Source organism: Amia ocellicauda, chromosome 20 (genome assembly GCF_036373705.1).
Source record: "Amia ocellicauda isolate fAmiCal2 chromosome 20, fAmiCal2.hap1, whole genome shotgun sequence".
NCBI classification, from domain to species: Eukaryota; Metazoa; Chordata; class Actinopteri; order Amiiformes; family Amiidae; genus Amia; species Amia ocellicauda.
Window position 1 is genome coordinate 12,715,151 of NC_089869.1, and position 26,942 is coordinate 12,742,092.

At 39.4% G+C, this 26,942-nt stretch overlaps 1 protein-coding gene across 1 annotated transcript in view; it reads left to right on the forward strand.

Annotated features, from left to right (window-relative positions):
- pdzd8 (PDZ domain containing 8) overlaps positions 1-25,373 on the forward strand; it is a 55,283-nt gene extending 29,910 nt beyond the window's left edge. The window contains exons 4-5 of the mRNA XM_066692858.1: positions 19,003-19,165; positions 19,911-25,373. Coding sequence (XP_066548955.1) covers positions 19,003-19,165; positions 19,911-22,063 — 2,316 coding nt within the window. The 3' untranslated portion in view covers positions 22,064-25,373. The remainder of the gene's footprint in view (positions 1-19,002; positions 19,166-19,910) is intronic.
- Positions 25,374-26,942: the final 1,569 nt, after the last annotated feature.

Sequence of the window (26,942 nt, forward strand, 5' to 3'; positions counted from 1 at the left end):
TCAAACAGTGTTAGCATGCTCTGCTCGTCTTCTGCGTTAAACACGAAGGAAGAATGGGAACCTTGTGTAGGCTATCATGACCATATTCCAGGGTTAGCCTTGAGCAGTTGGGGATCAGGCGAATGCATATGGCACTCAATTTACTCTTATGTTTATTTTTAAGTGCTTTGGTTATGTTTGGTTATGATGGAAGTGAACACTTTCCAGGATAAGGGAAATCATTTCTGAAACTCGACAGTATCATGAATATGCCTGCATGGTTTCCGTTAGAGTTCGACCGATATATCGGTTTTGCCGATTAGTCGGCACCGATAACGATTTCTGGAATTATCGGTTATCGGCAAAAATCCACACGGATCGTTTTTCCTCGTGTCCGGTGCTGCAGCGCTGTGAAGGCGAATGTGTTGCACAGTATGAGCGCGGCCTCTAGAGGCGCTGTATACAGTACACGTTGTCATATCATTATAAAGTAATTAATTCGAGAACAGTTGTATGTTTGCAGACAATCTGACAGGACGCTAACAAAGCGGTTGGAACAAAGTGACAAAAACACACAAAGTCCTTCCCAAATGTTTAAATGTCAGGAATGTTACAATTTGTTACCATCCATTTGCATTATGGCGGGGTCACACGACACGATGTTAAGCCCGATTTGGCCCTCACGACAGGTCGGCACTGATCGTCACAGGCAGCTGGTGTCGTGAGAGAGCCTGTGACTGTCGCTGAGCTGCAGCTCTCACGGCCATGTCTTCACACTCATCCTCTTTTCTCTGCGCTTTGTGCGTTTGTCCGACACACGAACACGGACAGCAACAGCGGCTTGTGGTCGTGTTCTTGTTGCGCAGTTTTACACAGATCTGCAGAAATCCACTGATCCCATTGGTGGAGCAGCGCAGATCTGCGCATAACTGCGGACATCTGCACGTCCGTGTTGGTTTACGTTCTGTGTATGCGGATCACTGTGTTTGTGCGGCTGTGGGAGTGTGGAGGCTGTGACGCAGATGCACGACACGGACGTCAGAGCAGTCAGTGTGTGTGTGCGCTGCTTCACCACGCAAAAGAAAATAGTGGTTAAGTGTGAGCTGCGCACTGTGCACAAAATCGGGTCGGATTGTAGAAATCGTGTAGTGTGTAGTTTGTATCCAGTCACGTTTATGCTTTAGCCAGCTTGTATATTTGAAGGTAGTGAGTGATTTGAGAAAAATATCTTCATGCAGTCAAGAGAAAAAGTATAAACAAATCAGAAACACATCTGATTTTAATTCATTTTTGATGCATCTATTTTTATTTATGCTATTTGGAGTGTTACTCTTTGGTTCAGTTTGCATGTATACATTTTAGTTACTTTAATATTTATTAATATAGTTCATTTATTTTATTTTAAAAAGTACAAAACATTTTCATGGTTCAGTCAGTACTGTTTATTTTTGTAACTTCGTTATCGGTATTGGCAAAATCCTATATTGGTGACCTCTACTTTCCATGCAACCACAAGTTCCCACAGTAAAGACATTTTTAAATGCATTGAAATGTGGCCACTGCTTTGATTGGACACGCTCCTCACACATTTCTCAGACCAGAAAAAACAAATACAGAATGTTATTCTGGATTGCATCACCAGCTAACCCAAGAACGTGGAAAATGTGAAAACTCCATTTGAGTAGTACTGGAAACTGAGCATAGGAGTGTTTAATGGACTTATTCTTAATTAACTTCTGAGAACTAGTCTTTGTTCTATAACCCCCCTGTGCTGCTCAGGAAGAACCTTGCAATTACAGTGAATTGCTATTATACTTGACCCCCCCCCCCACCATTGTGCAACCTACTATATGAACTCCTCAAGCATAAGGAGGAAAACAAAGCCCTCCAGGGGCATATTAAGATGAAGAAAATCACATTTGCTATGCAGTGTTGCAGTGACTAATATGTTTCCTTCCACTTCACATATGTCATCTCTGTCTCCTCCTAATAACACAAACCATTACCCGTTTGCAAATTGCTATAAATACAGTAGGAATTAGAATATCCACCTTGTATTGTCCACTTATTAGTAAAAGTTGTGAGTAAAATATTATTCTAAGATGGCACACATTCAGGAGTCACTGACGGTGCATGTGGTGTTTAATGTTCCCAATCCGTTCACCGAGTGTTTGCATAGCCCTCTGTCTTTAATCGAAAGCTTATTGTGCAATTAAGTGGCTGCTGAAAGGTCAATAGAAAGGCTCTACACCCACTTTTCCTGTTAGCAGGGCTTTTGCTACAGAGGCCACTTTCATGGCACACTTTGGTCCCTGTGCCTTAAGACACTGGGATTTCTTTACCCAAACTGGAAATGACTCGTACTTCTATCCCCCCACGCCCACCCATAAAATAGAAAAGTAAACACTTAGGGCAGGGGTCCCCAATTATTTTTCACCCCAGGCCAGTTTCAAAGAATGACATGAACCAATAGGCCAGACAAGAATATCCCCCTCCCTGCCCCCGATGCGATATTTGAGAGGGTATGGAGTTTGTGCTCCATATTCAGAGGAGGTTGAAGTGAAGAACAAATCAATTTGTATAGCGTCAATCAGGCTGGGTTTTTTATTCGGCAGGAATCCAAGGTTACACATAGCGCTTTGTCTCTAATAGTCTTTCACACACGTTACAACAGACTTACCTTTACATAAATGTAAAGACATTTTGAGAACAGAGAATGTTATGCTTTATTCTTAAAGACAACACTAAAAATACATGAATCTCGTCCTGCATTGCACAAACTCTCCAGTACTTTGCCCTTACTAAGCTCCAGTGTTGCGCAGAGCCGGACTGGCGAATTATCAAACCCAAAATAATAGGTATTGTGCACAACGCCTAACAAATAAATATCAGCAGCACTGTACCAATTAAGCAAAGGGGTGGCAGCACATTCTTATCCCAAATATTGGGACAACCACCGTATTGATGTCAAAAACTCCTCTACATTCTTGCACTCTAATATGGCTCACCTGAACTTCAAATAACCCATACCACCCTCATTTTTTTCTCTAACCGAGTTATGCCAAAACCACACCCGTTTCTGCTAAGTATTCTAGCCTAAAAAATCTGCATCATTGGTCAACAGCATGAGAGCGGTGATTGGGTAGATTTGGAGAGCCTCTGCCAAAGCACAGTGATGTGTTTTTGTGTTGTATTTATATGTAGCTGAAATTCCCTACTCAACTGAGACACAGATGAACCTTATGTAAGTTACATTTGCAGCTTTATTTTATTGTGGATTTACTTTGACACAAAAATATATATAGCTATGGCTAAATTAGATTTTTTCTCTCTTCTGAAAACGAGACCTCAAACCCAACATCTAGACCAGACTTGCCAGGTTTGACAGTTTTTTTTAATATCCTTCTGTAGATTAATTTATAATTATACGGACACAGTACTGTGCTGACTTAAGCAATACTGCGCTGACTTTTATTCTCTAGACTAAACTTTTATCCTTTGTTTTATAATTTCTTTGCACACCAAAGTAGGAAAAAGTAGATGTCACACTTGGCTTGACACTTTGGTTTTATATCAGGACCTTTTCAAGGTCTGCCATCATTACTGTATGCTCCTGTAGGAAACCTTCAATGAAAATCGGGTGTTACACATGAACTGGAGTCAGTTTCCAGTGAAATGGAACAAGAATAAAGCTGTTCTGTTCTAGTGATGAAGTACACTCACCTAAAGGATTATTAGGAACACCATACTAATACTGTGTTTGACCCCCTTTCGCCTTCAGAACTGCCTTAATTCTACGTGGCATTGATTCAACAAGGTGCTGAAAGCATTCTTTAGAAATGTTGGCCCATATTGATAGGATAGCATCTTGCAGTTGATGGAGATTTGTGGGATGCACATCCAGGGCACGAAGCTCCCGTTCCACCACATCCCAAAGATGCTCTATTGGGTTGAGATCTGGTGACTGTGGGGACCAGTTTAGTACAGTGAACTCATTGTCATGTTCAAGAAACCAATTTGAAATGATTCGACCTTTGTGACATGGTGCATTATCCTGCTGGAAGTAGCCATCAGAGGATGGGTACATGGTGGTCATAAAGGGATGGACATGGTCAGAAACAATGCTCAGGTAGGCCGTGGCATTTAAACGATGCCCAATTGGCACTAAGGGGCCTAAAGTGTGCCAAGAAAACATCCCCCACACCATTACACCACCACCACCAGCCTGCACAGTGGTAACAAGGCATGATGGATCCATGTTCTCATTCTGTTTACGCCAAATTCTGACTCTACCATCTGAATGTCTCAACAGAAATCGAGACTCATCAGACCAGGCAACATTTTTCCAGTCTTCAACTGTCCAATTTTGGTGAGCTTGTGCAAATTGTAGCCTCTTTTTCCTATTTGTAGTGGAGATGAGTGGTACCCGGTGGGGTCTTCTGCTGTTGTAGCCCATCCGCCTCAAGGTTGTATGTGTTGTGGCTTCACAAATGCTTTGCTGCATACCTCGGTTGTAACGAGTGGTTATTTCAGTCAAAGTTGCTCTTCTATCAGCTTGAATCAGTCGGCCCATTCTCCTCTGACCTCTAGCATCAACAAGGCATTTTCGCCCACAGGACTGCCGCATACTGGATGTTTTTCCCTTTTCACACCATTCTTTGTAAACCCTAGAAATGGTTGTGCATGAAAATCCCAGTAACTGAGCAGATTGTGAAATACTCAGACCGGCCCGTCTGGCACCAACAACCATGCCACGCTCAAAATGGCTTAAATCACCTTTCTTTCCCATTCAGACATTCAGTTTGGAGTTCAGGAGATTGTCTTGACCAGGACCACACCCCTAAATGCATTGAAGCAACTGCCATGTGATTGGTTGGTTAGATAATTGCATTAATGAGAAATTGAACAGGTGTTCCTAATAATCCTTTAGGTGAGTGTATATGGACATTGTGCAGAAAGATTGTGTTTTGAAAGTGAAAGTAAGCTGATAAGTAATAGACTCAAGAATAGCATCCCTAAAGAATGAGAAAGCAGACCGGTTATTTGAAACTGAAGACTAGCTTTGGTTTATTTTTTTATTTCATTAAAATATTTCACTTTCAGGAATGGGCATAGGTGAGTGAAACATTTCATATTAATAAAAAAACATTTTTTTTTAATGAATCATCTGAACTTTAGAACACTTACTGTAATGTGGCTTTCTGAGGTGCATCCAAATAATGGGCCACTTAGATTGCATTTAGCAATGATGTGAAATGGACAGATTAAGGATAAAAAACAATGTTCACACAGGCAATTGGCTATAATCTTTAAATCTGAAATCAATAGTTGGAGAGAGAACACACAGATGACTCAATTGATCAGCCATGCAAGTGCATGACAGACTCGTATCACAGCTCCATTACTTACTTCCTGTTAAAAACAAAAAGTCAACTGTCTGCTTCTTTCTGTTATAGGTCAAATTGTTTTGCTTGTTACAAATGCCAATAGTGGATGGCATGCACTTAATATCACAGAAAGAATACCCCTAAGAATCTGTTCTGGATTCACCAGATAGTCAGGCTTTTATCATTTACACAGCTGAGTTCAGAATACTGAACACTGTTTTTCACCGCAAACCAAAAAGTCTTGGTGAAAGTGGCCTGTATGGCTTTTTTTTATTGCACCACCTTTAATTTCATTACATCATATATACCAGTAGTTACTAATAGAATATGACACTGTACCATAAAAAGTTAGTTCTAATAAAGGTTAATTTAATTACATTTGATATTGCTTATCTGTTATGAAACCTGTTAATTTATTCAGTTGGTTCATGATGCATGATACCTGCCTCAGTTCTCATGGCCAATCAGAAGGTGTTACAACACATTCTGTTCTTGTGCAACCTGCAGTACCAAGAAATCGGCAGAAACATGAAATCCTGCTTGAGACATGATGTTTAAATCTCAGACTAAAAGCACACAGATATGTATTGTACCTCCCGGTCTGAAGGCCAACCAAGAGTACTGCATTCTTCCTTCCAGTTGGCTCCTGATTATATGGGCCCAGTGTGAAAATCAGTCCCTCACCATTGTAACCCTAGGTTGAGACATGCTGTTTTTTCATCAGCCCGAAAAAATACGATGAATGTGCCATGTACAGAGTCTCTTTAACCTTTATAGGAAACGTGTGTACATTTAGAAAAATGAATGCATGATTTTGTGGTTTTGACATTACTGTGTATACAGTTGATATTTAATTAAATAGGTTTACCAAAGGCTTGATTGCACATCTACTATGGAACACAGAAGTCGGAAGAGATTCTCTGAGCGCAGTGCAGTCTGCTCGTCAACATTATTGCTGATCTAGTGTACTAAAGTGCTGCTTTACCCATGTTTTCCTTCAAATGAAAACGCATTACAGGGTTAGTACAGAGTTTCTATCTGTGCAGTTTCAGTGGATTTGAAAACATCTGAGTGTGCTTTGTCCTCTGAATCCATGTCTGTCAGGGAAGACATACTGGGTTTTTATCATTATGATGTCACTGTGAAAATCCCTGTAGGCATGAACAGTTTAATAAACACAATTTTATTTTATCATACTAAACATATCTATACTGTTTAAACATTTAATGACATTATACCTGAAAACAAATGGCACAAGGAATGCAGTACTACTACAGGAATGACAACGCATGTCTCTAGAACAACAAGTGTTTGCGATCCCATTTCTCTCCGTGCAAGGCTCTTTAATATTGCACAGTTAGATTGTACACAGCACATGTGGAAAGTTGACATAAAGTGCTTTCAAGGGAAGGTGTAATTACTCTCCTATCACTACTTTCCCACAAGCTATTGCACCATTTCATGCTTCATTTGTGTCACATTCACATTCTACAAGGCTTGTGGATCTTTTTGCATAGAGACAACTAAATTACACATCATGTAGCCTTAACAATAGTCTCATGGATGTCATGCTATAAAGACTTAAATAAAAAATAGTCCTAGTAATAGTATTCGACTGTTGTTTGGGTTGAGACTTCTTTGTGATGAAATGTTAAAAAAAAAAAGAATGCCTTAACTGGAAAATTAAATTTGGATCAGAAATATAAGAACATATACATATTTTATACTGGTAAAGGGTGGTGGTGGTGGTTGTTTTCAGCAAAGGAAGTTACTGTAAACTAGTACTAGGCTAAAAAGTGAATGAACTCATGCATTAGTAAAAACTGCAGTAGTGAAAAATCTGAAGCTCACAGATGTCAACAGATTAGCTTCAGCTAATTATAGTCAAGTTATAAATTTATGGAACAAAAACAGATTCAACAACACAGATATGTCTGACTCCAGTAATGCAAGCAATACTTGGAACTGGCCTTTTGTTAGATTGCAAGTCTCGGGGAACTCTGTTCTTCATGCAAACCCATTTGCACCAGGTATAATTACCAAGCTTTGGCAAACAAACTAAATAGTGCAAAACAATATATTTAGTTTCTGTTATTACTAACAGTTGAATTATTATCAAATAGCTTGACTTTAGCACTTTTATTTCTACTCGATTGACAAGGTAGAGATTATGGTTTTATTTTTTTAAATTTAAGGATGGCAAAATAAGAATGGAGAGAAAAATGAGACAACTTTGAGCCTTGCATTCTTTTTAAGATTTTAAATACCAACATGATAAGAAAATATACACATTTCCAACACCTTCAAAGTGCAAAGAAAAGGGCATTTTGAGGGATGATTGTGAATGTTCGCTCCTTCTTTTATGATTTAATTTTTTATTTTTTTGAAGCAATGCAGACCTGCGTTTAGATGTAAATCAGGGCTAATTCTTGAGGGTGAATAACAATGAAAAAGCCCGAGTTCTTTATACCCCCCAAAATAACACTCAACCCTTTGCTGCTGTCTGTGTGCAAGTGCAAATTAGAAAGGACAAGAGCACCTTTTTATTCACTGTGTCTCCATAACAACATCTTTGTCCTCTGTTTTGTACTGTCCTCTGTCATAAGCAATTGCCAACATAAAATTTAAATTACTGTAGATGGAACCTGAAAGCATAAATTTAGACTTCAATGGGATTTGATATTTATTTATTTTAAAGATGAAAAACATGCACACTGAAAAGACGTAGGCCTATCTGTCATTCTGCATGCAATAAGATCATTACTCTCCCTTTTGAAACAATATAAATAAGCCGAGCAAAATTTAACTTTTTTCCTGCTCCTATTTCTTTAAAACACAGAAAGACTGTATTGCAAAAGTTCTTCAGAACCCCCCCACCTTTTTTCTTTTTAAAGTTCAATCAGTATTTTAATCACCACTGACAGATTTAACCATCTCCCAAAAGGGTGAAATGGTGATAGTTTATGTATTTTATTTCCCTAGAGAGAAGGATAGTGATATGTTCAGGAAAAGAAAGGGTGCATTTGTAAGCAAGTATATTATGTTTATACATTTTTGTTTTCTTAATTTATACATAAAAAATAAGAGATGAAAAAAGACCCAGAAGATGACCACATAAAAGATGGGAAGGTGAAATAATAAACCTTGCAAGCATGACGTGGACAAGCTATAGATCAAAGCAAGTGGAAACATCTTGTGGATCCTGTAATGGATTGCTATTGGCTGATGATGAGAGAGATGCATATTCGCTGTTGCTCCGATTCCTGGCATACATTTTTTGATTTTCCATTTCATACTTACTATATTAAATAATGTATGGCCTCACTGAAAACAGATCCAGCATCCTACAATAAAAAAAAAAGTTAATCTACATATATATATTTGCTAATAAATAATATTAGAATAAAAAAAGCATTATAGGGATTTCAGAAGTGGTGTTGTGGTGTAAAAGATGTGAATTTCACCAGGAAGTGGTCTGCAGTAAGACCATTTGTGGCAGGCCATTTTAATAAGCTATCACCAGGGACTTTGAATGAGAAGGTTAACCCTTTCTTATTGGGCTAATTACCTTAAAAGCCCTGATTTGCAATCAGCCCATCTCAGCCTTTATCAAGAGACTATATCAACCTGGACAGTAACAATATGAAACCTTTGCCTCCAGCCAATCTTCTCCATGTTACCAGTAATTGGAAGTGGCAGTGTATTGCTGTCTCATTGCCTTCCAGCGACTTGTACCCTATAACCATACACAAATCGATCTGACATTTGGTATTAGATGGAATTACCAAGCAGCCACTGACTAGGAAATTATTCACTGTTAAGGACACAAATACGCACACGTACACTCGCACATCATCTGTTGTGGCTCTAGCTAGGCTGTGGGTCTACAGGATGGTGGGAATTGTAGATTACAAATTAGCTTAATATGCACTGTGGTTGTTCAGCCTTCTCTCCGTGGTTCTGCACCCTTTTGTATATACCCTGTTACTTTCATCCGTTAGTTTTCCTGCCTTATACCTCAACTTCAGGTTGTAGTCAACCACCAGCTCCTGAAATGGCCTAGGGATTCTGAAGAAACTTACAAGAAGTCCACAGACACTGTTGTCCGTGTCTTCTATTACGGTGACTAGACATCTTCAGACCGATAAATTGCTACCAAGTCTGATAAACCCTTAACTGCAACACTTTGATCAATCTGCGCAGTGTTAATAAAATGCCTATCAGCAAATCAAGGTTTTTATAAGCAAGTCACTCCGGATAACAGAAAGTAATCGTTTTCTGGTATGATAAAATACAAGTTTTAACTTCAGGCAATTACTTGACCACCTATGTAAATGTATTACTTTGATATTACTATTACTATTACTATTACTATTCAATGTCATCTTTCACGTTAAATATATATATATATATATTTTTTTAAAACAATATTGTAAATGCTTCTGTGTTGTCCAGTATTTGTACCTTAGTGCACCAGTGATCGAAAAGGTCACATTACGAACATTTTAGGAGAAATGCACAAAAGTATAAATATATTTTTTAGTATAAAAATGAAATTAATAATCTTTGCAATATTTTTGTAAATTAATGCAAACACCCACACAATTATGCCCAACTGTTAGATCTAAGTTTTTGTTTTGTTTTTTACGTATGTTTGTATCATTTTTTAATTTTCATTTTAGGTTAGGACGGTTATCTGATATGACATTTTGGATTATTGGAGATTAATAGCTTAAACGATTTTAAAAACTCCTATTAGTGAATACAGATAGGAGTGTTGAGACATTATGCAGCTTTAATAAATAAATCTAATATTTTTAAACTGCTTGGGACACCAAAATGCACACGTCACGTCATTGACCCATATTTGTAATGTGTTTATAATTTCAAAGAAATAATGTTTAAAATGTATATAATTTCAGTCAATGCTACTAAGATTCAGGAGGCATTCTGGCTGTGGTTAGACGCATGCTTTCAGATGAAAGGGGGGTCCTGATGCAGAGTGAATTTTGGTCTCAACTGAAATGCATTAAATGCACATCCTAATAATATTAACGGAATAACTACTTGTTTTCTATTCCTTTTGTTTGCTTGTATAATAGAGGCATTACTGACACATTACATGTCTGGCACTAAACTGAATTCTGAAAACCATGAAAATGAAGAGTAACCACCTTCATTTTCTGTGGTGTAATGTAACGCAAGATAATAAAAATGGACTTATTTTGTATTATTCGGAAATGTGTTCATCACTGTTTGTTTGCATTATCATCAGCCCATTAGTCCGGGGGCTACAGTACCCCTGTTTGTCAGACAATGCCATGGTTTAATACATTCATTTTAGTTCACAATTAACAATATAGTGAAATGACATCTTTCACAATTATCTATGTCCTCAGAGTTTTGTAACCCAGTGTTGATTTTGTTTAGAGAAACTGTATTCGTACTATTATATAACATACCATTATTATAAACCTTTCGAAAGACGCTCTTTTATTCAAATCACATCACCTTTACTTTCCTCTTACTCTGTACGAGACCGATGCTTTTGGATTCTGAAGAATCAATCTATCTATTAAAAATGGCTTTATATCCAAGATGCATCCTTGCCTACTTCCTTCTGGCTTTCTATTACACTACATTTAAAGAAAGAAAGAAACACCACTCTTGCGTTCTCGTGCATAAATACCTGTGGTCGCTGCTGGGCTGTGAGAATAGCGGTGCAGCCCATGTTGCAGATGTGTCCATTTTCAGCAGGACATGGTGGTGCGTGATTGTGCGACAAACCTGTGGGCGGAGGTGCGACACAATGGACTATTTGCACTTCTGAAAATGTGCCATTGTTGGTGCCCACGGTATGCAAATTACATTATGCTTCTGAAAACTTCACTCAAATGGCCATGTTACTCCAGCAACAGGTGTAGATATTAGCTGCCTTGCTCTCCATATAATGGGCCCAAAGGCGCTCAGTCAACACACCGGGCCCCGGAGCAGGGAACTCAAGGCTAAATCAGCTATGTATGTCAACCTGTGATGCCACTTGGCATGTTTACCTACTCTCTTAGCATCTGCAGTACGGGTAATTTATTTCTCACAGAGCCAGCCCTGTCAGGCAGCAGTCTTTTCAATTACAGAGCACATTTTGATGTCTTTGTGGATCTAGTTCAAAGGCGATGTTAGTTTAGCAGAGCATACAACCACGGTGGAAAAAAACAATAACACAATGGCTTTGTTTGGGAGAAAGACTGGCAGCTGTTTTCCTTTGCCAGGGCCCAGGCTGTATTTGAACACAGTATCTGAGCTCTCTCAGGAACTGTTACTGATAACAAGATGCTTCATGTTGCGATCAGGTAACATTTAGTGTATGGATATTACCACTGAATCATCAATAGTTATTTATTTTTGTTTGCAGAGAGCCGCTGATACAATCCAGAAAGCATAATTAAATGGAAATTATATGATCGTTCAGGCTCACTAAAAGTAATTTATTTTGCTTCTATTCAAGATGTTGCACATTTTATTTTTCCAACATCCTCTTTCCTGTATTTATTTAAACATGTAAAATGAGAGTGCACAGAATGAACTACCTGCTTTGGTTCAGACCTCTGACTCCAGAGAAAGCACAAAGGATGACGGCACTTCCCAGTCTGTTCATTTTCAAATCGTGAAACTTCAAACCAAAATCTGCATTCTGAATTGTCATAGTCATCGCTGAGCATGTCTAGAGCGAGGGGCGCCTTGCTGTCATTCATCAGAAATACTTTATTTAAAAAATGCTTTTAAAATTAATTAAAATTAGATATTGCATCAATTAGAGGCATGTAATGTCTTAAAGCCAATCGGGCGTCAGTAAACATACACTAGCTTGGTTCAATTGTTCTGACATGCAGACTTGTTGATGCTAATCGTATAATAATTATTGGCATGTAGGCTATTTGGTATTATGATATAATTTAGATTGTTAAAAGTGGTGTATTACATTTATCTGAGTCTTGTAAGATGTTTCGAATATCCAGTCATTTCAGAACAACCTGTCAAAAGACTACTGAGTAAGATTTATGTGGAAATATGAAGCCAGGTTTCAGTTTTACTCCTAGAAGAAACCGTAGGAAATACAGACAGACAGTCAGGACATTATCAAAAGGTAGCATATAGTAAAACATGAAGCGCACGACATAACAGAGCTTTTGAGATGCATGTGTGTGTATGTATATACATATAGATCTGTTTTTGTTTTATTGTCTGCCTCTCAGATTTCCTCTTCTGTTATGCCTGCATCAAAGCTTGCAAGTGTGCTTGTTATTGGACCGTTTAGGCACAAAGCTCGGTGCGTTGTTGCTAGAGAGAGGAGCGTGCGAGATGTTGAAAAAACACAGTGAAGGGAAAATAATCCAATCAATACCTTGAATATTCCTCTCAGTGCTGGGGAGCCGAGGCACAGTGGGCCTTAATGGAGAGGGAGAGGCCGTCTGCGTTACTGATCTATTGAATGAAAACGACATCAATGCTGCGTGTAAATTGTTGTCCTGTGGAGAACCACACGAATCGACAAAGAGCATCTGTTTACCTGCCCCTGACATTATTGGCTTGGATAAATGCAAGACGCCTGCCACCTTCCCCGTCCTCAACTTCCCCACTCAATCTCTGTAATTGCTCTTTAGTCAGTTTTCTCTCGGCAATTCACCATAATTGCTGCTCAATTTCGCTTTTTGCAGATGTCACGATTAATCCATCTCTCCCTGCCTTTCAAAGACAATGGCCGCACGTGTGGTGTCATTAAAGTTTTTCTGGGGAGGGAGATTACCAGAGCATTTTTTTTCTGCCCCTTAGCTGGAGTTTTCAAATCAGCTTGGCAGAGACAAAATGTTAAACAAAAGATTCATCCCCACTCACCAGGACTGACCTCCCATCTCACCCACCTCACCCTCCCAAAGCGGCCCTCCTCTGAGGTGGTTAATGGGACCCAGGTGGGAGGAGACAGCTCGGTAACAAAAGGGGTCAAACGTTTGTGTGAATTGTAAATGTTTTTGCTGGATTCTGCTTGCAAGGAGGTGCATCTCAGAGAGCTATTATATTTAGCTTCTCAAAGTAGAATTAATACTCATCCAGCTGAGACATAATTATAGCTGGTCCCTGATTTCATATGTATAGTAAATTGAAATTATTTCTATTGTTTGTTTAATTGTCATCACTTGCATTTGATTATTTTACTATCCAGCTCTGTTTCTAGGGAATTAACTTATTCAGGGAAGAAGAAAGATTGTGTCTATTTTTCTCCTATACTGCATGTATAATAGCAAATTGAAAACTGTTAAAATAGCAATCATTGGTCCTTGCACACTATTGGGGAACTTGGGTGTGTATATATCAGGGCAGTATTGAAAACCATTATAGATCAAAAAGATCCACACTTGAAAAAATATTCACGTTATGATTTGCCATGTATATTCTCTCAGTGCAAGAAAACAAAGCCATTATCTTGAGTCCTTCTCTTTGATATTTCCTTTCAGCTGTGATGTGTAGACTTTCATTAACCGCCGGACGGGGAGGGGGGATCTACAGTTTACGCAGCCTCCCACCGCCGGCCGCCTGCACTTGCTTGGTGAAATTGCAGTTTTGTGTTGGATATCCACATCAGAATTCCCTCCCAGGCCCGGTGCCTGATCAAGAGCCCAGGCCTGGAGCTGAGTGGCCAAGTGCTTGTTAAAGGCAGAGGCCCAGATGAAAGTAATGATTAGATCATGGTGTTTGTGCTCGTCAGCCAGGCACAGAGGTTATTGCTTCCCATTACTGTGGCTGTTTCAAGTCATCCTGTGTTCACCAGCAAGACTCATAATTGCAGCTTAATTGCCTTATTACGTTCCTGTATGTTGGAGCTGTTCCTCGGTTGGACCGCGTCTTGTGTCTGTGCAGCAGCACTTTCTTCATAAGAGTTTGGCTTCTGCGGTTTGAACCTTTTAATATAGATTTCATTTTAACCTTTCAAAATCTCTAAGATCATACCGTATTTTCACTTGTCCATTTTTGTTGTTAAGTGCATCAGTATGAAAATGCTTTACATGTTTTGCCTCTGCTTGAAATATACCCCTAGCCCTATAGCATTTTTAATAGCAAGACTGTTGGGGAAAAAATAGATGGTCACATACATGTGTTCAGAAATATCCTATTAGAACAATTAAGCAAGAGCAAACTTCCAGTTTATAATGCATAAGGACATTAGCACAAGTACCCACTTTTTAAAACTAGACATGTTGAAGTATCTGTTTTCAGCAGTAATTCCCTGTGGAAGACATTCATGCTTTTAGGCCCATTTCACTATGAGTTGACGGTATTAAACTGTTTTTGTGGTCCGTCCCTCACTGCAGGACACCCCATGATGGCTTCAGTAACCAACTAGTTTATCTGGGCAATTGCAGTAGCTGCAACATTGACTCACCCACTAGGGTTCAGACATGGTCTAAAAGCATCAGAAAAACACAGACATGGCTTAAGCACAAATATGCAGAACAATATCCCCTTTTGTTCTGGAGTAATGTCACCTTGCACATTTGCTGAAATAATCCAAGATTAATTTGAATAAGCATTGTTAGCTGTTTGACGAGGCATGTCAAACTTTGGAATGAAGATTAAAGTTAATTTGAAGCACAGTGTATCGTTAAATTAGGTGGAGACTGCACTGCAGGGGAGCCACAAATCTGTGTACTGCAGCTTCTAAGAACCACATTTTATAATCGATATACACTCTGACCTTTGCACTGGGGTCAGTGTTCTTGTCTGCAATGTGTGGTGCAAAATCAATTAACGTTTAAGAGACTCTTATGATGCAGTCCAATTTAGAAGATGGCAAAGTGGCATCACCACAGCTTTGGGTTCAAGTTGAAGTCTATGCACAGGCCAGTAATTTGACTGTGTATATCTGGTATACTTGAAAGGTATTGCCTCAGCAACTTACCTTCTCTTTATTAAAGGATCCAGGTGTACAGTAGGAACCAAAAGTAAAAGTGAAATATATGAAAACTTCAACTGTATTGTACAGCCGTGCTAGTTAGTACGAGGAAACTTGTCATGATCGCGAACAAAACGCTTTTTTCCCTCCTTTCATATTTTTACAGCATTCTTTCACCGTGCAAATGCATTATAAATGTGCATCTATCAATCAAACTGACAGCCTTCTCTGAAACTGGCTGCTGCCTGGAAAGAACCATAACATTTGGAGTCTTCCCACGCTATATTCCACTATCTTCCTGGGCTGTGCCCTTTCTGGACTGCTACCTCACCAGTTCTGTGCAATAACTGGCTCTCTGGTGTTCAGTAGGTCTCTTTCACAGCTAAGTTTAACCACTGCCTACAGGGCCAGACAAATCAGCCCAGACAGCGTGCCACTTTGCATAGCTCTGCCACTTTTTCATTTGTTGTTTAATAGAATCACAGAATTGCCCTCTACAAGAATTTTAGATACAAATTACATTAGCCGTGTTATTACAGTTATTAATCTCTTCAGTGCTTTTGGTGCCTTAACTTTACCCTAGGCATTTTCTGTACCCAGATAAGTCTGAGCAGCACACTGGAGCATAACATTGTTGCAAGTCAAATTAAAAATTAACAATGTGTTGTAGTTATCAGCCCCAGTGTTTATTGTATAGATATACATGTGTAAATCTTACTTTTGTATAGTTGTGAAACGAGGTCAATTTTTTTTCCTGTGGCACACAAAACCCCAAAGAGAAAAATATGAAACATTTAACCAGTTATATGCTCCTTTTTTGTTTTGTTCATAATTTTCTCTTGTTGGCTCAGTTTCCCCCAGAGAGACGAGCCAATTTGTACCCTTCGTTCCCTGCCTAAAGCTTTTCTGCAAACTAGAAAACAGATTGTCAGAAGTGGAGATGTTCAAATGGACACATCTCATTAAGGACCAGTCATTGTATTTATTATTAGTATGTTGATATTTGTGCATCATGTCAGTACCAAATGCAAAGAGGATCATTTTGTGTGTGAGAGGCGTTGTGAAATAGTTTTCTTATGAGCAATTACTACTTCAGGCAACCGTATCATACCTCCCCATAGAGCATTGCTGTTTACTCTCTCAAAACCAAAATGGATCAAAGTTGAAGATATATTTAGAAATGTACGGTACATGACAAACATTCTGTCTTTGGTTTTAGGACGTTCCATACGTCATCCACTGATTTATATTACCACACCAACATTGATATTTTCTGTCCAAGCACAGACTTTTTTTTACCACCAAATTCTCCAGGATGTAAGAGTCGATATTCAGACCAGGTGTACTAAGGGAAATGGGATCCTAATCTCAGTAAGCACAATTGTAACGCTGACTGACTGAGACGGCTGCCAAAGCAGTGACAGCCACGAGGGTATCATTACCTCTAATTACAGGCATCTTCTCACTTAGCAATTAACATGTACTTTATTGTCATCTAGACTTTGTATAAGGCATTATTTATTTCTCCTCTGAAGGGTTCTCCAAACCTCTTTCCTGCTGTAATGATAGACGAGATCCTCAATGATGTATAGATAGATGGATACTACAAAGGCTCCAAAACACCAAGCACAAAGCAGAGCAGACAACATCCATATCTGTTCATTAGAGTGTGTAATGCTTGAAGTATGATGATGATATGTTCAAAGATAAGGTGAGAAGACGGTTCCACCAATTCAGGGGTGTTGCTTTCCCATTTTAATATGGGAGGTCTGTGAGTGTATGTATTTGAATATGTATACTATATCAATAGGTATAGTGTTATTTATACAATATAATGGCTGGCTAATGCAGTATTAGTCAATGTGTCCCAGATGTCCTTTTTATTAACATTATTTGTAAGTCACGTATCCACAAACTCCTGTACATTTTGAGGAAAAATATGTAACTGGGGTTGCGTTTTGGTTTGGATTAGGGTTACATTCCTCAGTAATCATCTGGTAGGATTAGGGTTTATGAAGTCTCTACTCCTTTAACAAGGTATTTAAGATATTAAGTAAGTGTGGACACGGTGAATTGTGATGTACATTTTGGGGTTTCAGATGGTGTGGATACCAATGTTTGAGAACCACAAGTCTTTCATACAATTAAAACTGATTTATAGCATTCAGGTATAACATTGTTCAGCATTTTGAATAATTTAAAGTTCTAGCTCTTTAGAACATGATACTTTCACTTCAAGGGCTGTTAGGAGGACAATACTTGTCCTGTAAGGTAGAGTAAATACAGTGAAATAAACAGTGGAAACAGAATAATTTCAACATCTCAAGATGGATAATAAAAGTCAGTTTAATAACATAATTTATGATTACACTCACAAATAATCCATATACAACAGTCCAAGTACATAACCACTTAGAAGGTACAACATGTCAAATTTACAGTACATTGCTTGTGAAGAAGCCAGAGCAAAACTGCTTCAGCGCTGTGCCTTCCAGCGTGTAGGAATGATCTTGAGTAGAAAGCCACTAATTTAGTTATCTTTTCCATTAGCCTTTTCTGAAGAAAGATTATCTAAATGTATAATTTTAAGAGCCAGAATACCAAAATATGCGGTTTGCTTCTTCTGGGCAGATCAGTGCCTGTCTGTAGGTTAAGTAGGTTAAAATGTGATTTTTATGACAAGCTACAGTGGAGTGACAGTGACATTTTCTTCCAAAATGGGACTTTTTTTTTTTCTTTCTTTTTAGTTATAACACACTGACAGACAACTCAAAGAAAGGTTATACTGACTCTTCATGTAAGTGTCAAAAAGTAGGTGTATCTGTAGACTTGAAGCAACTTAGTCTATCCTGTTCTCTCTGTTCGAGTGCTACAAAGCCAATAATCCCATCTCCCATGCAGATACATTGCCCTGTATCTGTTTTTAAACTGGAAACCCAACGTCGATGTCTCTGTGCAGATGCTGGTAGTTTTTTTTTGTTATTATAGAAATCCAAGAATGTATGTAGTAGTTGTAGTTCTGCTTGTTTGTTTGTTTAACTAGAAAAGTTTTGAAGTATTTACTTCATCAGGTATTCAAAGTAATATCAAACCTTTATTAGTCAGCAGTTAATTGTGGATTTTAAGGCTTTTTTTGTAGCATATTTAAGTCCATATCTCTAATTATTGTATGCGTTTGTGCAGAAAAGGTGTTGTCTTATCTAGTACAACTGATTAATAAAAGGGGCTTCAAAAAGATTGAAGGAGAGTATTTTATTTTGTCATCTTTTTTTTCCCCCCATTTAATTCTATGTGGAGATTGTTACAGTTTCCTATTCTTTTTTGACAATATTCAGAACTGTTTTTTGTTACTTATACCTAAAGCAACATTAAATCATGTTCTATCAGTTCAAATCATCCCGGAAGGCTCCAAAATCAAGGGGGAATTAAGTGCAAATCAAGTGTGAAAATGCAGCTTTTCTGTATCTGGGAAAACGGACTCACTGAAGTCCCTCACCTAGCTGAAGTCGGGCTCCTGAAACAGCAAGCTCAAGGGAAGAACCAGAGATTTAATTACTGGTGTAATAAAAGATAATTGTCATCCTGCAGTGTGCTTGGTCAGTGGATTGTTTTGAGCTGAGCTGAAAGTGCTGAAGCGTGGTGCGTGGTGCTGGGAGGGCCGCAGTGACATGGCTGTTCTGTGTCCGGCAGGCGGAGCTGGTGAAGGGTAACTCTCAGAACGTGGGTCTGACCTTCAGACAGGTGCCAGCCAGTGAGGGGGACGCCGTGCACGTCAGCATTGAGACCGTCGTCCCAAACTCCCCCGCCGCACAGGCCGACCTCCAGAGAGGGGACCGCCTGATCGCCATTGGAGGTGAGAGAGCCTTCTGAACCGAGGGCACCTTAGAGTTTACTGAGCCAGACCTCACCACTGGGCTGGAAAGGAATGAACATCTAGGACATGTTTAAAATAACTCATGATCAGGGGAAAAAAAAATAATTGGTAGGCAAAGACTTTTGAGAGAGGGTTCTGAAAGATGCTGTATGTCAACTGAACCATTATAAGTTGTAAAATTGTGCACTGTATGAAATAAAAAACATTTGAAAACCTTTATCCTCAACTGTAACCGTCATGTGAACAAACTTCTGGTGGATTTGTTTTGTTACATTCTGTGATATTTTTGTAATAGTCTGTGTTTGGAGAAAAAAGTATTAGTTTTCAGCAGCATTGAAAAATGTAAATATGTCAGGTGCAGTATTTACAGTAAGACGACATAGGGCAAATGTAACATGTTTTATAAACAAATGTTTTGCCTTTATTAACTGCACAGCAGATAACAGGGATGAAGATAAATAAGACCCTAATACAAAGAACTGTCTATCTGATTTTTCTATGTAAATTATGTAGTGTTAAAATGTAACTGACAATCCATAAAATAATTACATCTATTACTGAATATTTGTGACTTAGGAAATCTGTTAAATTATTTTATGTTTTGATTTTTCTGTATTTCCATCTTCCCTTTGGGGTTGTTTTTATACTTCAGTACATAAGAACAAACTATTTGATTACATCCAAGACCATTCACTTACAGTCATCACTTTTTTTTGTCTGACAGGTGTTAAAGTGACGTCTTCTGTTCAAGTGCTGAAGCTCCTGAAGCAGGGAGGGGACAAGGTGGTCGTGTTATATGAGAGACCAGTGCGTCACCAGATACCCCAGGTGGGGCCCTTACAGGAGGGCTTCAGTCAGCTGGAAGACCCTGCCTATCTCAGCCAGCCTGGCTATGAGGAGGACCCAGCCACAATTACCACCCTGGACCCCACAGATGGCAGAGACGTGGATTCTGAGTTTGAGGAGCTTGTGTTGGAGGTGAAGCCCCCAAGCACTGAGGCCAAGGAAGAGTCTCTGCTAACCATAAACCAAAGCCCTAAAAGGACAGTGGCCAACCTTGCTTCTAAACCTCTGGGAACCATTTCACCAATCTTAAACCGTAAATTAAATTTGGCTGGGCTTCAGTCACCATTGAAACCACAGCCAAAGGAGGTGGCAAAGCCAGTGCCCGTAAAGAGCTCTGAGGTACCTGAAGCCCCCCAACAGCAGAGCAAGCCCCCACCGGGCCCCCCAAGCAGACCCCCGTTGCCCCCCAGACCTCACATAAAGCTCACCCTGGCTTCTTCAGAAACACAGTGCCTACTGGATTCAGGGGATGTCCCCTTGGAAAAGCCAGAGAGGCCACCACCTCCCTCGAGCAACGGAGAGAAACCTGCAGAGAAACAGTCAATCAAACCAGCCGAGCCCAGCGAGGAGCCGAGCCCGTCCAATTCCAACAAACCAGACTTGGCCAAAGACAAGGTCTCGGAGAGCTCCTGCAGCACCAAGGACAGTGTAGAAGAGCACCCGATGTGGGAGTCCTTGGAAACTGTGTATCGCAGCCAGACAGCAAAGTGGAACAAGGCCTCCTCACTGTTTGAGGTAGAGAGTCACCATAAGTACCTTAACATAGCACTTTGGTGTAAAGACCCTTTTAAACTCGGCAGCCTCATCTGCCTAGGACACGTCAGTCTAAAACTTGAACACATTGCCTTGGAGTGTCTGTCCACCTCTTCTATGGAATATCAATCAACTTTCAGGTTAAACGCACCGGAACCAAAAGCAAGCGTGAGCAGAACAGCTCTGCGAAACCTTAGCACGCATAAGGGATTCAACGAGAAACTGTGCTACGGGGACATCACTTTAAACTTTGCCTACCTGAGCGAGGGCGAGTCGGAGCACTCCAGTGGTCTGCTGGAAAGGGAACGGGAATGCAGCATTCAGGAGGACGAGCCCCTGCTGCAGAAGGAGGAGCCCAGCCTCGCCCCCATGCAGCTCTCGGAAGTGAAGCACAACTTCCAGGACACACAGTTCCAAAATCCCACGTGGTGCGACTACTGCAAGAAGAAGGTATGGACTAAAGCTGCTTCCCAGTGCATGATCTGTACCTATGTGTGCCATAAGAAATGCCAAGAGAAGTGTCTCAGTGAGCACCCTTTCTGTATGGCTACTGACAGGAGGGTGGACCTAGAGACCAAGTCCACCATGAACAAGGCCACTGGGTTGACTAGACATATCATCAACACCAGCTCCCGCTTGCTTAACTTACGACAAGTCCCCAAGACACGCCTGGCTGAACAGGGAGCTGACATAGTGGAGCCCTCCCCAAAACACACACCCAACACGTCCGATAACGAGAGCAGCGACACGGAGACCTACATGGGTGGTAGTCCTTCCAAGCGGCCCGGCACCTCGGGGACCAAACTGGTCCGCAAAGAAGGAGGCCTCGATGACAGCGTCTTCATCGCTGTCAAAGAAATTGGCCGGGATCTCTACCGGGGGCTGCCCACAGACGAACGCTCCCAGAAGCTGGAATTCATGCTGGATAAGCTCCAGCATGAGATTGACCAAGAGCTGGAGCACAACACCTCCCTAGTGCACGAGGACAAGGAGACCTCGGACGCCCGGAAGAAGGGTTTGATCACAACTGCCCTGTCCAAGTCTGGGGAGAGACTTCAGGCCCTCACTCTGCTCATGATCCACTATAGAGCAGGCATCGAGGATCTGGAGTCCATCGAAAGCATCTCTCCCTCTGAGCCACAGGGCCAGAAAGCCAGAGGCCCTGAGGACAGCCTGGTGAGCACAGAGGTCTTTGACAGTGAGATGTGCAGTCCTGTGGAAGCGCAAATATTAGATGATATCATAGAGGAGCAAATTTGTGTAGAAGCTCTTCCCTGAAGATATCACAGAGAAAGCTTGAGGCTTGTAACTTACATCCAAATTCTTCTTTTAATATTTTTTTGTTGTTGTAGTTGTACTTTTTGTGTTTTGTCATCAAGCTGTTCTTGTACATATTATCTTGTAATATTGAACACACTCCACGGGTGGCCTGGTACATATTCTCACCTCCCTTGCTAATGGAATTAAAAAACACAGTATTCTGTTAAACACCAACGGCAAGACAAGGATCCAATCCAATTAAATGAAAAAGAAAGAGTCTTGTAATGGCTAACCATGCCTTATTATTCAGCACTCAAATACCGTGCTGTTAATAGTCAAACTTCCTGTTTTGAAACGACAAACCTAAGAGTCCAGTTGATGCACAGTGGAGCCGTCTTGTCAAGTATTCCCATGGAGAATGATCTCTTCTGCATCACATAGGCTGGGATATCAAAGCTTTTGTAGGAATGACGATCCTGTGTTTGGCTAATCACTTAGAGAAGTGATTTTGGGTGATAATATAGGTGCTCAAACCACAAAACACTGTCCTTGAATGGGCCCCACCCTGAGTAGATGGTAGAGTAGAGTAGATCTTAGGCATCAGTAGGATTCCTGATTGTGCGGTTACTGTAAGACTGAGCTGCACAAGCAGCATCTGATGTTTTTTTTAGTCTGAAGTTTACTGTGTCTAACAAGTTATTTTGTTTAACTGAAAGAATTATATCTCTAGAATAATTCCATTGAAATGGTTGTAGTCAATCTGTTATTTATTTTTATGGATCATATAAGTCTTAAATGGTTCTCTTTCTATTATGGTAGGAACAGACAATTCCTTAGATTTATTTTAAATTATACGTGTGAACTGAAGACACAGTGGTTTGTAATATAGGCTAACAGAAGGTGTGGGAAATCGAATACTCTAACATTCAGCAGCAGCCTGTACCAAGTTTCTGTTGAACCTTTTGCGTTTTGAGGAATGTGAGGCAATTTAAAATGGTTTAAAAGTTCAATTGTCTTCCATATTTCAATTCAAGCTGTTTATTTATTAATCTGTTTTCGGTTGTAAGTTACAAGCCTCATGCCCCTGACCCCAGACAGATTAAACCTTAACATCCTAAATTTGACATTTGTTCTCTTCGTTGAAGCAATGTGTTTTTAATCCCTCTGTAAATCGCTGTTTGTGAGCTATTTTTATTGCAATGCTTTTGAACTTCATTCTCTTCCTGTCAAGGATTTTAGGAATCACTTTTGCTTGAGATTTGTGAGGCCATTGCATGTGCAAATCTTTGGACAGAAACCAAAACTGTTTTCGGGACCAGGATTGGAACGATTCAGTGTTTCCGGTTTGTTTTTTTGTATTATTTAATAGTTTTTTTTAGTTTGTTCAAACTGTATTACCATAGCAGAAACACTGGCTTAAATTATCACCTGTTACTATTATTTAGTCAAATTAATATATGTATATCTTGCTGTTCTTGCTTTAGGGTTTATTTTGTGTTGTTGTTGTTTTGTATATTTGTTTTAACGTTTGGGGTAGAATGTAGTACAATAATGCTAGACAATATTAATTTTCATTTAAAGGAAGTAGGTCAACAGTTTCCTAGAGATGTTTTTTCAGAGTGAGTGAGTAAACAAAAGCACACACATCTACACATCATTGTACAGTGGTGGTCAAAACTGAAAACAGCACATGGACAATCTTACTGAAGTGGAGCTGCAGAAAGTGAACACAGACAATAGTTTTATATGCACATGTACAAAGGGCATATACAAGGTAATGTTAACATATAAATGTTAATATAAAACGTGTTTGTAAGGATCATATTTCAACTGTCTATATATAGATGCCTTACTAAAGATCTTATTGGTCATATATGGCACCAAAGGTTAGTTCAACATACTATGTTGTTCTAAATGTTTTTTCCTTTCCTAGCTGTATTTCAAAAAGATTGTCTGTGTGTTCTCTCAATTCTGTCCAGCACTGTACATACACAGAGCTCTGCCATATTAAAATGAGCAGCTAGGACATAGTTATGGTATTTAACCTGCCCCCAAACAAAGAAAACGGAATATTTATGCTCAAGGTGTTTGTACAGTTTGTTCTGATAGTTCATTTTCATATGGAGGGCTCTTTATATAAATGTAATGGGTGTGTATATGTATTCAAAAGCCACAAGAAGTGAGATGATTAAATGGTTCGATTTCAGTTTGTTTTTGTTTCATTTTGGGAAATTTAATGTATGTGGTGGGTGGGGGGGTTGAGAGAATGTTTATAAAGCTAAGCAATTGTGGAAGATGATGTGCTTGCATACCATTGAATGTATGTCACTATATTCACAGCACAATATAGACAGGGAACCCAAGAAAGCATTGATATCAATACTGATGAAATTTGAGTGCGCAAATACTGTACTTGTATTACCCTGACATCCTGGCCACAGAGATGCTGAACTGGGAAGTAAATGTGTAATTTCTGCCCTTCTGAAGCAAAACCTTCACTTGGAAACTAAACTTGGTTTTGTCTTCATGGGTTTTCTGTTTGCAGCTTTGAGGCCATTTGGCTGCACTGGCTCTCATGCCAGTTGGAAATCTGAAAGCCATTAAAAAGTGTTTTAAAGAAAACAAGAGGATCAGACGGTTTAAAAAAAAAAAAAAGCATAGGAGGATGGAATGTAAGCCACATTTTGTGCAATAGATACGATGTCCTGGCGTTACAAGGCTGCTACTTTTAATGTATACAGATGTTGTATATTCAGATTTTGTGCAATATTTTTCTAGTAGAGAAAGGTAAGTCTGAAGCAAGAGTGAAGCTTGCAGTCCCAGCTCTGAGCGGGGATATCCATGCTTTCTTTAGGTCTCTATGGCAAGCCAAATGATCATGGAGATATTTCTAATTCATTTAAAGAAATCTTCAGATATTTTGAGATCTCTAAATCATTTAAAGATATCTGCAAATCATTTAGAGATCTCAAAATATTTGAAGATGTCTGGAAATGCATTTCGAGATGTCTCGTAATGGTAATTTGGCTTGCCCTAAGTCGCTCACTGTGAGTTTCAGACAAACACGTGGCCAAAGGGTTTGGATTTCAGTTCAGAGAAGAGCGGTTTCAGTGTGGCTTGTGCTGCTGTAACTTGTGCACCTACAATCCAATACAAAGTGCCCAGAGTCAGTCCCCATTATTCATGTCTTATTATAATGATATATTAACATTGTCTGGCATTGCTATCTGCAGTGGAGCATTTTGCAAGAAAGATGTTATATAATAACATAGGTCATGTAATCATGCGTTACTGTACATAGCTGAAATAAACATTACTCTCACCTGAACTGAAGCTGCATTCCTTGAATAATGTTCACCTCCTGTTCTCCCTTCCTTTAGCTAGTGGTTTTAGAGATGACATTTGTAGAACAAGCAGCTCTGCTCGCTAGCTCCGATTCTTAACCTTTAGTTAGTGCCACTTCTGAAAAACCATTGCTATGGTAACATAGGCAAAAGGCTAAATCAACTACTTTATGAAACGGCAGACATGAGCAGAGATGTGTCCGTTACCAGAACAATCACCGAGTTCAGTTTCCGATAAGAACTGCAACCAACAACAGCGCTAAGTGTAATATATTTTTTTTTACCGTTAACATTTAAATATCTGTACAGAAACGGATATTTCAAATGTCACTTCCCTGCAGTAACTTTCAGAACTGTTTATTTCCGTGGGAAATGTGAGCGTCGATATTTGATCTTCATTAAAAGGGAAATGTCAATTATAACCTTCTAGAGGAGCAGAAACTTGCCATAGTCAGTCAGTGCTAGGTAACTTACAAAATAAAAGGAAAAGGAGGGTGACATCTATTATCATAGCATCTGGCAAATAATTACGACTTAGAACATCCTGACGTGGTGATTAGTGTGGCTGTGCTTTAGTGTTTACATATTCTGTCAAAACTTTTCCCCCTCAGTGTCCTAAATTCACACATTTTAGTATCGTCATTTTTGCCATGTCGCTTACAGCAGAGATCAACTCATCCTTTTCTGATGTTAATTTTCTGTATTTCAGTTATTTATGAATAAAAAACTAAAAATACAACTGCCATTTTTTTTTTTTTTTTTTTTTGCATTTGCATTTGCTATGGGTTCCTGGGGGCGGCTTGGTTTTTAAATTGTGAAACTCCGGATTCTGCTTCAGTTCTTAGGAGAACCACTTAATGCCCATGAACATGCCGACTAATTTTATTTTCCTAGACAGAATATATATCTGCATAGAATTGATCAGCTTCATCACTGTTTTCAGCCTAACACCACCTCAAACTGGTGATCACAATATAGTCACTGTGACAACACAAGAGCAGAGTGTGATATTGCAAACACCATGATATGGAGAAGGCTGATTTACATTTTCTAACCACTGATTAATATCATAAAGTTATTTTCATAAGTACTTCCTGTCAGTTAAACAAGATTTTACAAAGTATGCCTCACATTTAACCTGTCATATAGCATAGGCAATATCAGATGAGTGAAAAGTAATCATTAATATTTTGTCTCTTTTCCATTGCCATGGTGTTTGATGCAAGATCTTCCACATAACACCTCAGAAATTAGAAAATCCAGTTTGTGATTTTCCAGCAGTTGTAGAAATGTCAGGGGAGCGTGCAGGCTGCACACTAAACCCTCAGCTCTATTTCTGGGCTGATCTGATCGCATTCTTCAGGAAGGACATGAAGCGGTGAGTTGCACTTTTTTTTTTTAACCCCTAATCAATTCACACTAGATAGAGCAGTGTTAATGTCAATGTAAATGTTAATTATTGTATTATTTAATGCGAGGTACTGTTAGTATGCGTTTCAGTCCTTTACACCCAATGCCGTCTGGGTAAATGTAGCGTTGATGATTTTAAGGTC